Source organism: Emys orbicularis, chromosome 20 (assembly GCF_028017835.1).
Source record: "Emys orbicularis isolate rEmyOrb1 chromosome 20, rEmyOrb1.hap1, whole genome shotgun sequence".
Taxonomy (NCBI): Eukaryota; Metazoa; Chordata; order Testudines; family Emydidae; genus Emys; species Emys orbicularis.
The window spans coordinates 24,602,148-24,614,764 of NC_088702.1; the positions used below are offsets into that span (position 1 = coordinate 24,602,148).

At 58.5% G+C, this 12,617-nt stretch overlaps 1 protein-coding gene across 1 annotated transcript in view; it reads left to right on the top strand.

Annotated features, from left to right (window-relative positions):
* Positions 1-12,617, top strand: part of NECTIN2 (nectin cell adhesion molecule 2) — a 34,105-nt gene continuing 21,488 nt past the window's right edge. The window contains exon 1 of the mRNA XM_065420402.1: positions 1-59. Coding sequence (XP_065276474.1) covers positions 17-59 — 43 coding nt within the window. The 5' untranslated portion in view covers positions 1-16. The remainder of the gene's footprint in view (positions 60-12,617) is intronic.

Consider the following 12,617-nt stretch of genomic DNA (forward strand, 5'->3'; position numbering starts at 1 on the left):
GGCCCCCCTGCGTCCCATGGGCGCGCCCCGCAGCCTCGTCTTCTGGAGCCTGCTGAGCGGTAAGGGCTGGCTGCGGGGGGAGGCGTCCCCCCCGGTCCCTCCTGCGTCTCCCACCCCTCGGCCCCCATCGCTCCTGCACCCCCAGATCCCCCGCGCTCTCCTGCGTCCCCCCTCCCCAGACCCCCGGTCCCTCCTGCGTCTCCCATCCCTCGGCCCCCATCGCTCCTGCACCCCCAGATCCCCCGCGCTCTCCTGCGTCTCCCATCCCCAGACCCCCGGTCCCTCCTGCGTCTCCCATCCCCAGACCCCCGGTCCCTCCTGCGTCTCCCATCCCTCGGCCCCCATCGCTCCTGCACCCCAGATCCCCCGCGCTCTCCTGCGTCCCCCCTCCCCAGACCCCCGGTCCCTCCTGCATCTCCCATCCCTCCTGCACCCCCAGATCCCCCGCGCTCTCCTGCGTCCCCCCTCCCCAGATATCCCGGTCCCTCCTGCGTCTCCCACCCCTCGGCCCCCATCGCTCCTGCACCCCCAGATCTCCCGGTCCCTCCTGCGCCCCCCCTCCCCAGACCCCCGGTCCCTCCTGCGTCTCCCATCCCTCGGCCCCCATCGCTCCTGCACCCCCAGATCCCCCGATCCCTCCTGCGCCGACCCCCACACTCGCTCCCGTCCCTGCATCTCCAACTTCAGGCTTTGCTATGCCCCCCCCCCCCCGTTCTGCCGCCTCACTCCTGTCCCGCGCCCCCCTCGGCCCTGCCCCCAACCCCGGCCCTTGGCCTCTGCCGCCCCCCCCCCGATAAACTTTCTCTGTTCCCAAGATGGCGAGGTTCAGGGAACCTGTTTCTCTGGCTGGGTGCCCGGAGGGGGGCGTAGCCTTCGGACTCTGCTCAACTGAAGTGTGTGTGTGGGGGGCAGTGCCTATTATTCCCCTTCCGCCCTAAGGAATGTGGGGAATTTCAGCCCGAAAGGGGGAAACCTCATTTACCCTGGCAGCTCCCCACACTGGAGCATGGGGGTGGGGACCTGCCCCCCCCCCCATTGTCCCGGGGTGCGTAGCTGCTGGGGGATGGGGTGAGGGTGCTTGTGTCTGTCCCAGACCCTGGCTGTTGTGTGGTTGCTGGGATATCGCGTCCCGCCCCCCTCCCCTGTGAAGTGCTTTACTCACAGCCCCGAACCAGGCCATAGGGGCAGGACAGCGGCTGATGGCGCAGGGGCCGGCTCCGCCTTGGCTCTGGGGGCTGGGTCCTGTGAGAACAGCTGTGTGAAGTCACCGGATCCCAGGCGAGCCCGGGGCGTTGGCGCAAGAGAAAAAAGGTATCGCAGAAACTGTGGATCTAGGGAAAAGTGAACTACCTGGAACCGAAACTGGCCAACAGGGAGTGACTCTGCTAAACTCACTCTGCTTTCATCTCCGTGTAAACACTAGGCTGGCAGAAGGCCCCTAAACCTGACACCGACCCCTCCCCCATGCTCCAGCTTGTAGTGGGACACCTGGGGCTGGGACACCTGGGGTCGGTTGTTCTGCCCCCTGTGACATAGGCCTTGTCCATATTAGAAGGTTTTGCCTCTGTCACTAAACTGGTCTAGCTAACATGGCAACCAGGATTGGCGATTCCTTGGCCCAGTCCTGCCCTGGGTGGGCCCCCATCCGTTCTGAGTGGGTCCCACATTCTGGGTAGAGCCTGATCCCTGTTCTGCTGGCCAAGGGACCCTGCAGTCCAGCTGTCTCGGACCCCAGAACCGGTGCCCCACCCCTCCGGAGCCTGCAGCTGCGTCAACAGGACCTGGGAGTTCTGTTATCCGTGGTATCAGCACTTCCTGTTCTGCGAAGCAGGAGCTCTGTGGGTGGCACCTTTATCCTGGTCTGTGTCCCTGCTAGGCCTTACCCCGGTGCAACTATTCAGACTGGAAATAAGGTGAACCTGTTCGCTGGGGGGAAGGGGACTAACCATTGCCTGGAGCAATTCACCAAGGAGTGTGGTGGGGTTTTAAATCAAGGTGGTGATTTTTAAATCTAGATGGGATTAAAAAATGACTGTACTTCAATCGGAATTATTGTGGGGCAGGTCTTTGGCCTGTGTCGTCCAGGAGGTTAGACCAGTTGATCCCAAGGGCCCTTCTCGCCTTGGGCTCTATTGTACCACTGGTTTCTAGTGGAGACCAGGTGTGTGCGTGTGTGTGCACACCACAGACTTCGGCCAGCACAGCTGTGCCACTCAGGGATGCAAAGGGGTCACTGTCCTGGTCCAGCCCACGCTGCCGCTCAATCAATGAAAGCTCTGCCTGTGTGTGCTGCAGTCACACCCAATTGCTGTGTAGACGCACCCCACGCCCGTGTCTCGGTTCCCCACCTGTAATATGGGGACGTGCTCTTTTCCCCAGCTCACGGGGCGTGGGGGATAAACATATGAGAAGCTCGGCTAGGACAGCAAAGGAGGCCATATAATGGCATAGCGCAGCCCTGTCCTTATTTCCTATAGGGCTGCTCTGCCATTTTAGCTAGAAACAAATCTTGCCTCTGAAGTATTTTTTTTCTTAGTCTAAACAGCCCCTCGGCTTTTCAAGGGAAACGGGAACTCCTGGGAAAATTTCATTTTCTTTGTGGGTTTTTGACAAAATGGATTGAAAATTTGCATTTTGTTTTGGATTTTTCTGGGTTGACCTGGAGGGAAAACAGCAAAACAACCCCACCACCATACACCCCAGGAAACTGGAATCTTAGCTTGGTTGGAAAATGCTTTAGAACATAAGAACCGCTGTACTGGGTCAGACCAAAAGTCCATCTAGCCCAGTGTCCTGTCTTCTGACAGTGGCCAGTGCCAGGTGCCCCAGAGGGAATGAACAGAACAGGGAATCATCAAGTGATCCATCCCCTGTCGCCCATTCCCAGCTTCTGGCAAACTGAGGCTAGAGACACCATCCCTGCCCAGCCTGGCTTTGTGGAATGAAAACTCCTGTTTTCCAGCACCCCCAGTTCCAGCACCTACGCATTGGTCTGACCCCGCTTGGCCGCCCCGAGCACCCCAGCTATTCTTGCGAGAGACGTGCGGGTCCTGGCATCGGTATGTCCCTCACTGCTGCTGGAAATGACTTCAATCGCTGAAAGGGAGGGAGGGGAAGCCAAATGTAACGGACTCGGGGGCTGAATTGTGTCATGTCCCCATCGCGCTGCCTGCCCCTGTGTGTACAGGGGATGTTAAAATGGACCCTACATGCACGTGGCTCCTTTCTGCAGCACCTGCATGCACTCCGCTTCAGTCCCGTGTGACTATTGGCCTGAGGCAGGTCTAGCAGAGAGAGGGCCCCTTGGCCGGTGACAGCCGGGCACACCCTACCCTGGACTGACCCTCTGCCAGCTGGCTGCCTGTCTCCCGGGTCTGGTGGCAGGCTGCTGGGTTGAGGGCCGGTACGGGTGCTGTCTAGGGACACTGGGCATACCCTCTGCACAGGGCAGTTCTGCAGGAGGGTGGGGGGCTTTTGCAATACACCCAGGTGCTCTAGATGTATCCTGCTGAGAGGAAGGCAGGGTGCGTGCGGTGTCTGTGGGCACAGGCCCTACTGGCGACTCCCAGTCACTGTGTGTACAGCTATGCTGTAGGGATACAGGTTGTGTCTGGAGGAGGGTGTGTAGGAATGTAGGGTGTGTACTGTTTGTATTGGGCACCGGGTGTGCCGGGGGGGGGGGGGGGGGCCTTGTGTCTAGGAAGTGCAGGTCTGCCTGCTCCAGGGGGTCCCCGTGTGCTCTAGCCCACAGGTTCCCAAACTTCTCTTGCCGCGCTCTCTTTTGGAGTTTGGTGTCCCATGAAGGCCCCCGTCCCGCTGGGGAGAGAATCCCGCTGGGGAGAGAAACACAGCCCTTGTGTGGAGGGGAGAGCTGGAAAAGGAGGACAGTCAGGTGGGGGAGGGGGACGGAGAGCAAGTCCCCACCCACCCACTACACCCACCAGGCAGCAGCTGCTCCAGTGGCCCACAGGGCTGGGCCCCACTGCTGGTCTGGGCTTTTGACCTGCTGGGCTCGGTTGCAGCACGGGTTTGGCACCATGACGGGGGCAGTTGGGCCAAACCCGAGCCATGCTGAGCCCTGCGTGCCAGCTTGTCCTTTTTAACCCAGGGCTCTGCCCAGCCCCAGTCTGGTCCCTGGAAACCTCAGGTGCTTTGGTCATTGAAAACCCAGCAGCCCCACTCCCCTCCCCCTGAGCCCAGCACACCCTGCCTGAGCCAGACATGCAGGCCCGGCATTAGCATGAGAAAGGCAGGCTCAGGGCCCAGCCTGGGAGCATTAACCCCTTCCTGTCCTGCAGGCCATGTGGCCCTGGGAAACCCCTGGACGCTCAGGGAATTGGAGCTCATGAAAAGCCCCTGGACTGCCCCCTCTGGGCTCCTGTGACAGCATTCATCCTGCTCCATGAATCACACCCCTCCACCCCCTCTGTTGGGGGGGCGGGGTTCTGTATGCACTGGTGCAAACACTAGAGTCTGTCCCAAAAGTAGCTGTTTTCCTTGGGAAATTTAGAAAATAAACCCCCTCCAAATGTCTTGTGAAAGTTTCCCCTGAAGAATGTTTGGGGTTTTGACAGAAAAATTAAATCTGTTTGGGAGGGATGGAGACTGGGCTCTGGGGCAGGGTTAAAGAGAAAGGGGCTTTCTGAAAATCAGTTTTTTTTCAATCTATTTTCGTCAAAAGTGGAGAGGAATTGGTCAAACCCAGACATCGCACTGGGCAGCTCCTTGTTTTTGACAAAGCTGGGTTTGCAAAAACCACGTTTCAATGGGAGAAGACTCGCAGCTGGCTCTAGTGGGGCAGGAATGGCGTGTCGACACCCCCGCCCCCAGTGCAGACTGGGTCAGAATCCCCATCAGGCGAAGGTCCAGGTTTCCCCCAGCGCTGCACTTCTGCCCCCTTCTGCCTGGGGTGACGGGGCCAATGTTCAGGCCGTGGTCTCCCTGCTGACGCCGCAGCCGGGCCGTAGAAGGGTCTGTGTCGTAGCTGCTGCACACCAGCATGTTGAGTTGGCGTGAATCCCGGAGGTCCTGTCCACTGGGCGGGATTTGAGCCTGGAGCATCCAGGCGCTTGCAAAGCTCCGTGGACTTGGCTGGCCTCCCTGCACCCCTGTGAGGTTGGGAACTGTCCCAATCCACAGATGGGGAAACAGAGGCACAGGGAGATTCAGTGACTTATACAAGGAGCTGAGACTAGACCCCAGGCTTGGCACCTCGCCTACGGGCAGAGCTGGTGAGCCTGGCGTCATTTGTATTGTGACAGCACCTGTCCACCCCCATTGTGCCGGGTGCTGCAGGGGTCCCGGGGGTGGTCTCTACCCAAAGAGTGCAGTCTGAATAGCCAGAGGGGATCGCCCTCCCCTCGCTGCCCGTGGGATCGGCGGCCCAGGAAGAGGCAGCGGCTGGCTGGTGACAGAGCTGGTATTTCACGGCCCAGACTGTACCAATAGTTAGAAGCCAGACACCAAAGAGACCACTGGTGCCAGGGACGGTGCTGGAGGCTGGGGAGGTTGCAGGGCCATGGCAGAGATGTTGCCTGCATTGGCCCCTTTGCGCTGGGGCCCTGCTGCATTGGGACACGCAGCCAATGCAAAGCCCATTGACTTTGTTTGCACTGGCCCAAGGGAGTGGGAGAGGCTGCAGGGAGCAGCTGCATCCCAGTACTGTCCATCCCTGGGTACAGCCCACTCCGTACTTCCCCCTGCTGCCGCCCTGTGCAGTGCACCCCCCTGCCCCTGCACCCCCCTCCCACTCTCTGCCTTTCAGCAGCCACTCCCCCGCCTCCTTGTTCCAGCCCTAATCCTAGCTCCGCCCTGCCTTTGTCTCCAATGCACCAACATTCCTGAGATACCCTGGCCAGGGGACAGCATGCCCACCGCCTGCATTAGTGGGGAATGGGGGCTGGGAGCCTGGACTCCTGGGTTCTGTCCCAGCTCTGGGAGGGGAGTAGGGTCTGGTGGGTTAGAGTGGGGGGCTGGGAGCCAGGACTCCTGGGTTCTCTCCCAGCTCTGGGAGGGGAGTGGGGGCTGGTGGGTTAAAGCGGGGGGCTGGGAGCCAGGACTCCTGGGTTCTGTCCCAGCTCTGGGAGGGGAGTAGGGTCTGGTGGGTTAGAGTGGGGGGCTGGGAGCCAGGACTCCTGGGTTCTCTCCCAGCTCTGGGAGGGGAGTGGGGGCTGGTGGGTTAGAGCGGGGGGCTGGGAGCCAGGACTCCTGGGTTCTGTCCCAGCTCTGGGAGGGGAGTAGGGTCTGGTGGGTTAGAGCAGGGGGGCTGGGAGCCCGGACTCCTGGCTTCTCTCAATGGGTTGGTGTTTAGAGCGGGGGTTGTGTTGTAGCTCTGTTTGCTGTGTCTGGCAGTGGCAGGCATACAGGCCCTGGTGTGGGGGAGGGAGAAGGAGCGGGTTCCTCGATAATGAACTGAAGAGATGAGCTGTGAAGCGCTGTCTCTGCTTGTTGAGATCTCCCTGAACTGCGTGGTCCCCCTGGGCCCTGCGGGACAAGGAGCGTAATCCTGGCGGACGTGCAACCCCCACCCCGCGCCTCAGCTGCGATGCTGCCTTCCTGGAAGTGTCTCTTGGACAGAGATGGGGGCTCGCTGCAGTGGCAAGGCAAGGGACATGGCTGCATAATGCTGGAGAGACTGCTCTGTCCTCTGCAGCGACAGTCCTGAGCCAGGACTCCTGGGTTCTCTCCCCAGCTCTGGGAAGGGAGCGGGGGCTGGTGGTTAGAGTGGGGGGGACTGAGAGCCAGGATGCCTGGGTTCTCTCCCTGGCTCTGGGAGGGCAGTGGGGGCTGGTGGGTTAGAGCAGGGGGTCTGGGAGCCAGGACTCCTGGGTTCTCGCCCCAGCTCTGGGAGGGTAGTGGGGTCTAGTGGTTAGAGTGGGGGGGGGGCTGAGAGCCAGGACTCCTGGGTTCTATCCCCAGCTCTGGGAGGGGAGTGGGGGCTGGTGGTTAGAGCAGGGGGGGCTGGGAGCCAGGACGCCTGGGTTCTCTCCCTGGCTCTGGGAGGCAGTGGGGGCTGGTGGGTTAGAGCAGGGGGTCTGGGAGCTAGGACTCCTGGGTTCTCTCCCCAGCTCTGGGAGGGGACTGGGGGCTGGTGGGTTAGAGCAGGGGACTGAGAGCCAGGACTCCTGGGTTCTCTCCCCAGCTCTGGCACTGTAAGGTTAGCCAAGTGTCCTTCCTGCTTGTCCCTCGGTTTCCTGTCTGTAAAATGGGGATACCCTCCCCCCTTGTCATTGGGCACCTGCCTCTCTGAAGTGCAGAGTTGCGTCTCATTGATCCTTCAGGGCTGGCCTTGGCGTGGCAGGGCTGTGACTGGCTTCCCAGGGAAGGGACTCAGGGAGCAGGGACAGGTCTGCCAGGGTGGTGGGTGCAGTCGTGGGGAGATTGCAGGGAGCCCCCCCTTCCGTTACTCTCTCAAGGGCTCCTCTGTCCCCCTGCTGACCTGCGGGCAGCTCCGCCTTCTCCCAGCCTATCACCTGCCCGCAACCTCTGGTCTGCCTTCCAGCAGGTTAGTTCTCTCCCCCACCCTGTCCGCAGTCTGGCACCAGGCAATTAGGTGAATGGATGTTGCTGCTGCCAGACCCCGCTCCATTGAAACCCTTTGTCTGCCTGCTGCGACTACATCAAACAGCACTTCCCTCTGCCCCGCTGCACTGCTCCGCCCTCCCCATGCAGGCAGCTTCCTGGTGGGTGACCTACTTCTCCCCTCCCCCATCATTTGCATGTATTTAAAAAACCAGGAAGAATCCAACTCCCCCCCTGCCCCAGGGGCCGCTTTCTGCATCTTGTGGGTTATATTTTATTAAGCCGAATCGATTGGCCTGGGACCCCCCCCCCCCCCTCCCCGGATTCCCCAGGGCTGCAGCCTCTTCTCCAGCCAATCGCGCAGGACTGGGTGGCCTTTATGGTTCAGACGCTGGGTTCAGCTGGGTTCTCTCCCAGCTCTGGGAGCGGAGTGGGGTCTAGTTAGGGTGACCAGACAGCAAGTGTGAAAAATTGGGACGGGGTGGCGGGTAATAGGTGCCTATATAAGACAAAGCCCAGAATATCGGGACTGTCCCTATGAAATCGGGACAGCTGATCCCCCTAGGTCTAGCGGTTAGGGGAGGGAGAGTCAGGAGCCAGGACTCCTGGTTTCTTTCCCAGCTTTGGGCCACTGGGTGGCCATGGGCAAGTCACAATCCTCAGGTGTATAAATAGGGGAGCTGAGAGGAGGAGCAGGGAGGCGATTTTACCTCTGTCTTGGTGAGAGGGATCCTGGAATCCTGCGTCCTGTTCTGGGGGCGCATGTGGAAAAGCTGAAGAAGGGACAGAGAAGAGCCCCAGAAACGATCTTTGGCTGGAGAAAAAGGTCTGATGGGGAGAGATGGACGCAGCCCAATCTCCTGAGCGTCTCAGATGCCGGTTGAGAGCTGACTTGGTTATGGGGTCTGAGCACCGTCCCGGGGAGAAATCCTGCGAGCTGAAGCCTCTGCGCTAGCAAAGAAAGGCGGAGGAGCCAGTGGCTGGCAGCTGCAGCCAGACAAATCCCAGCTGAGACAGGAGGCACCAGTCTGACACTGAGGGGGAGTCACTCAGGGAACAAACTCCCGAGGGCCGTGGCTCCATCTCGGACCCAGAACGGGGCCTTTCTGGAAGGGGCTTTCACCAAATGCGGTTATTGGTCTCAGTGCAGGGTCATTGGGTGAAACTCACTGGCCTGCGATGGCCTCTCTGGGGATGGGGAATGGCCCCTCTGGCCTCAAAATCTGTACAAATGACAGTTGCTGCCTCGCGTGGTTTCCCCACCTGTTGGATGTAAAGAATGTGGCTCAGGCTGGCGGCTTGACCCTCGAAACCTTTCCAGGATACATCTGGACATGAGCTGCCGGCGCGATGCTGTAGCTAATCATAGAATCGTAGGACTGGAAGGGACTTCGAGGTCCTCCAGTCCAGTCCCCTGCACTCAAGGCAGGATGAGATATTACCCAGACCATCCCTGACAGGTGTTTGTCTAACCTGCTCTTAAAAACCTCCAATGATGGAGATTCCACAACCTTCCTGGGCAATTTATTCCAGTGCTTAACCACCCTGACAGTTAGGACGTTTTTTCTAATGTCTAACCTAAACCGCCCTTGCTGCAAGTCCTTTGCTTCTTGTCCTATCCTGAGAGGTTATGGAGAATATCTTTTCTCCCTCCTCCTTGTAACAATCTTTTATGTACTTGAAAACCGTTATCGTGTCCCCTCTCAGGCTTCTCTTCTCCAGACCAAACAAATCCAATTTTTTCATCTTCCCTCATAGGTCATGTTTTCTAGACCTTTAATCATTTTTGTTGCTCTTCTCTGGACTTTCTCCAATTTGTCCACATCTTTCCTGAAATGTGGCGCCCAGAACTGGACACAATACTCCAGTTGAGGCCTAATCAGCACGGAGTAGAGCGGAAGAATTACTTCTCGTGTCTTGTTTACAACACTCCTGCTAAGACATCCCAGAATGATGTTTGCTTTTTATGCAACTGTTACATGGTTTACTCGTATTTAGCTTGTGATCCACTATAACCCCAAGATCCCTTTCCGCAGTACTCCTTCCTGGGCAGTCATTTCCCATTTATTGTGTATGCAACTGGTTGTTCCTTCCTAAGTGGAGTACTTTGCATTTGTCCTTATTGAATTTCATCCTATTTACTTCAGACCATTTCTCTGGTTCGTCCAGATCATTTTGAATTTTCATCCTATCCTCCAAAGCACTTGCAACCCCTCCCAGCTTGGTATGGTCCACATACTTTGTAAGTGTACTGTACTCTCTGTGCCATTATCTAAATGATTGAGGAAGAATATTGAACAGAACAGGACCCAGGACCGATCCCTGTGGATAGCTGGCATTCAGTCTGTATTCATTAAGGATTAGTGTCTCCTTTGTATAGTCGTGGCTGCGAGGGGCATGCCCGGCGCCCATTGTGCTAGGCATTGCACAGACCAGTCTAAAGGTCATCTGAGCGCAGTCGAGGAAGGGGAATGCGCTCAGGTCCCCCAGAACCCTTCGGGGTGACTCCCTGCTCCCATCCCGGATCAGAGATCACCCCCTTGAGATGGTTGGTGGCCAGGGAACTGGGACCTGCCTCCTGCCAGCCCACGGACACTGCAAGTCTCGTGTTTGGTTCCCTGCATCATAGCAGAGCTGGGAATGTGAAGGGCTCCTGTGTCGGGGCCCCCTCTCGCTGCTGTTTCCTGTGCGGGCTGCTCACCCTTTGCAGTAGTGCCGAGAGGCTGCATCTGGGGGGAGAGATACAGGATGAGACAGTCCCTGCCCCGCAGACCTGAGGGCCTCAGTGCGCGTTAGTGTCACCCCTGTGTTAACGCTCGGCTGCAGAGGATGAGTCGCTGTGTGTCGTTCCCTGGCCTGGGTTATTCATAGATCGTCCAAGCCAGAAGGGACTGTTGTGAATATCTCGTCTGACCTGCCGTGTGAGGCAGGCCAGGAGGGCAAACTAGTTAACAGTGGGCCCCCATCCATTCTTGTAGCTAGAGCTATTGGACCCCTGCTCCTCCCAGAGCCAGGAGTCCTGGCTCCCCTGCTCAAACCCACTAAACCCCACTCCCCTCCCAGAGCCGGGATAGAACCCAGGAGTCCTGGCTCCCAGCCCCCTTGGTCCAACCACTAGACCCCACTCCCCTCCCAGAGGTGGAGGTAGAACCCAGGAGTCCTGGCTCCCAGCCCCTAACAATGGCTGGAGTGCCGCCTCCCCCATCTATGTGCATGGGTGTCTCTTGTCATCCTCTCTTCCCAATGCCTGTTTCCATCTGGCTGCTGTCCCACCCCACGCCCCTGCCTCACACTTGAGCACCCAGCACTTCAGGGCCTTGTCAGTCCTCCTCCCCCTGGTCGGCCAAGACGGGCACCTGGTGCCTGAACTGCCCAGTGGGAAGGGGCCTTTTATATGTAACCTGCCCCTTCCTGCTGTCCGTAGTGAGCCCTCCCCTGTCCCTGTGCTGCGGTGTGGAGCCAGCATTGTCCACAGAGCTCTGCAGCGGCATGGGGGCGGCAGGGGTGCCGCTAGCCCCCTCCCTGGCTCACCCACTGTGGTGGGAATCTTATGGGGGGCATGCAGCTGCTGGGGGAATCGCGATGGCTTCCGCTTGTGCATTTGCAGCCCGGCTGCTGCTGTCTGATCCTGTTGACTCAGCTGGAGGCCCCGTTCCTGCAGGGAGAGGGAAAATCAGAGACAGTCCTGGTCCCCCTTCTCTGTTTGCTTCCCCTTCCCTACACCCTACCCAAATGTTCCTGATGAGGAACAGGTGCCTCTTGCCACCACAGTTTGGGGGCGTGGGCGTGGCTGGCAATACCAGCTGCTTGCCTTTACCGTGTACCTGCTGTGCTGAGTTGCGGCTGCTTCTGGGGTGGGGCATGGGGGCTGTTTATACAGGGCTCTCTTGCCTGGCTCTGAGATGCACCTCTGGGGGACCATTTAACAGCAACACAACAGTGCTATTTAGCAATGTAGATCTGAGAAGGGAAGAGAGAGGGAGATTTGGGTTAGAGACTGTAATTATAAAGCCAGGAAAAAGGGGTTAACCAAGCCCCTACTAAGTCCAGGTTGATCTCAGCTCAGTCGGGGTCTCTGGGAGCTTCCCCGAGCAGTGGAGGATATAATGCAGCTCTCCAATTACCCTCCGCCGCCTCCTTTTCGGTTTCAGGTTTTTGTTTTTCCCCTCATGTAAAACTGAATTTTTAATGCTCCCGCCTCACGCTCAATCTGGTTTCTTATTAAATTAGGGGCCGCTTCATTCACGCTCTTAGAATTAGACTGACTGTGGCGCGCAGCTCGAGATGGCTCTGTCGCTTCCCATTACGGGCAGGGGGTCTGTGTGCCCGGCTCACTGGGATAATCGTCCTACAGAGGGACGAAGCCTAAGAGAGGGCTCTGAAAACTGGGGCGGAGCGGAGAGTGGCTTGGGGGTGGGGGTGTTTGCCAGGCTCGTCCCTCAGCAGCTATGGCTATTTTTAAAAAGTGAAACTGTCTGTGTGTCTGTCCCATTGGCCGTCTGTCCTTTGTTTGCCTCTTTCTCTCTTGCAAAGATCCCTTAGCTGACTGGGAACAAAAAAAGCCTTTTCTAATGCAGCAAAATCATCAGGCAAAAAATCTGCCTGGAGCCTTTTTCCTCTCTCGTTTCTCAAACTGATCTAAGTGGAGCACAGAGATGGTGCAATTAGGGTTTGTTTGTTCCACAGGGCTAAGGGGCCCCACTCCCCCGTCACGCCGGGTGCTGCACAGACCTCGCCCTCCCAGCCGAAATGCAGTGGAGGGACTGGGCATGATTCTGGTGGGGGAGGGGGGTGCCAGTCGTGTTGGGCGCTGTATAGGCTCCCACCGGCCGAGATCGAAATGGGTCCTCCCCATTGTGCCGGATGCTGTTCAGTCCCCCAAGCAGAGATCGGGGACCCCTATTGTGCTGGGTGTTGGTCCCCAGACTGAGCTTGGGGGGGCCCCCCCTTGTGCCTGGTGCTGCCCCCCTTGGCAGAGATCGGAAGGGCCCCCCAGTGAGGCTCGGTGCTGGGCAGACACATAGCTAGGCGCAATCCTTGGCCCAAAATGCTCGCAGTCTAAGTGGCCCAAGGCAGAATCATCTCCCCACGTTACA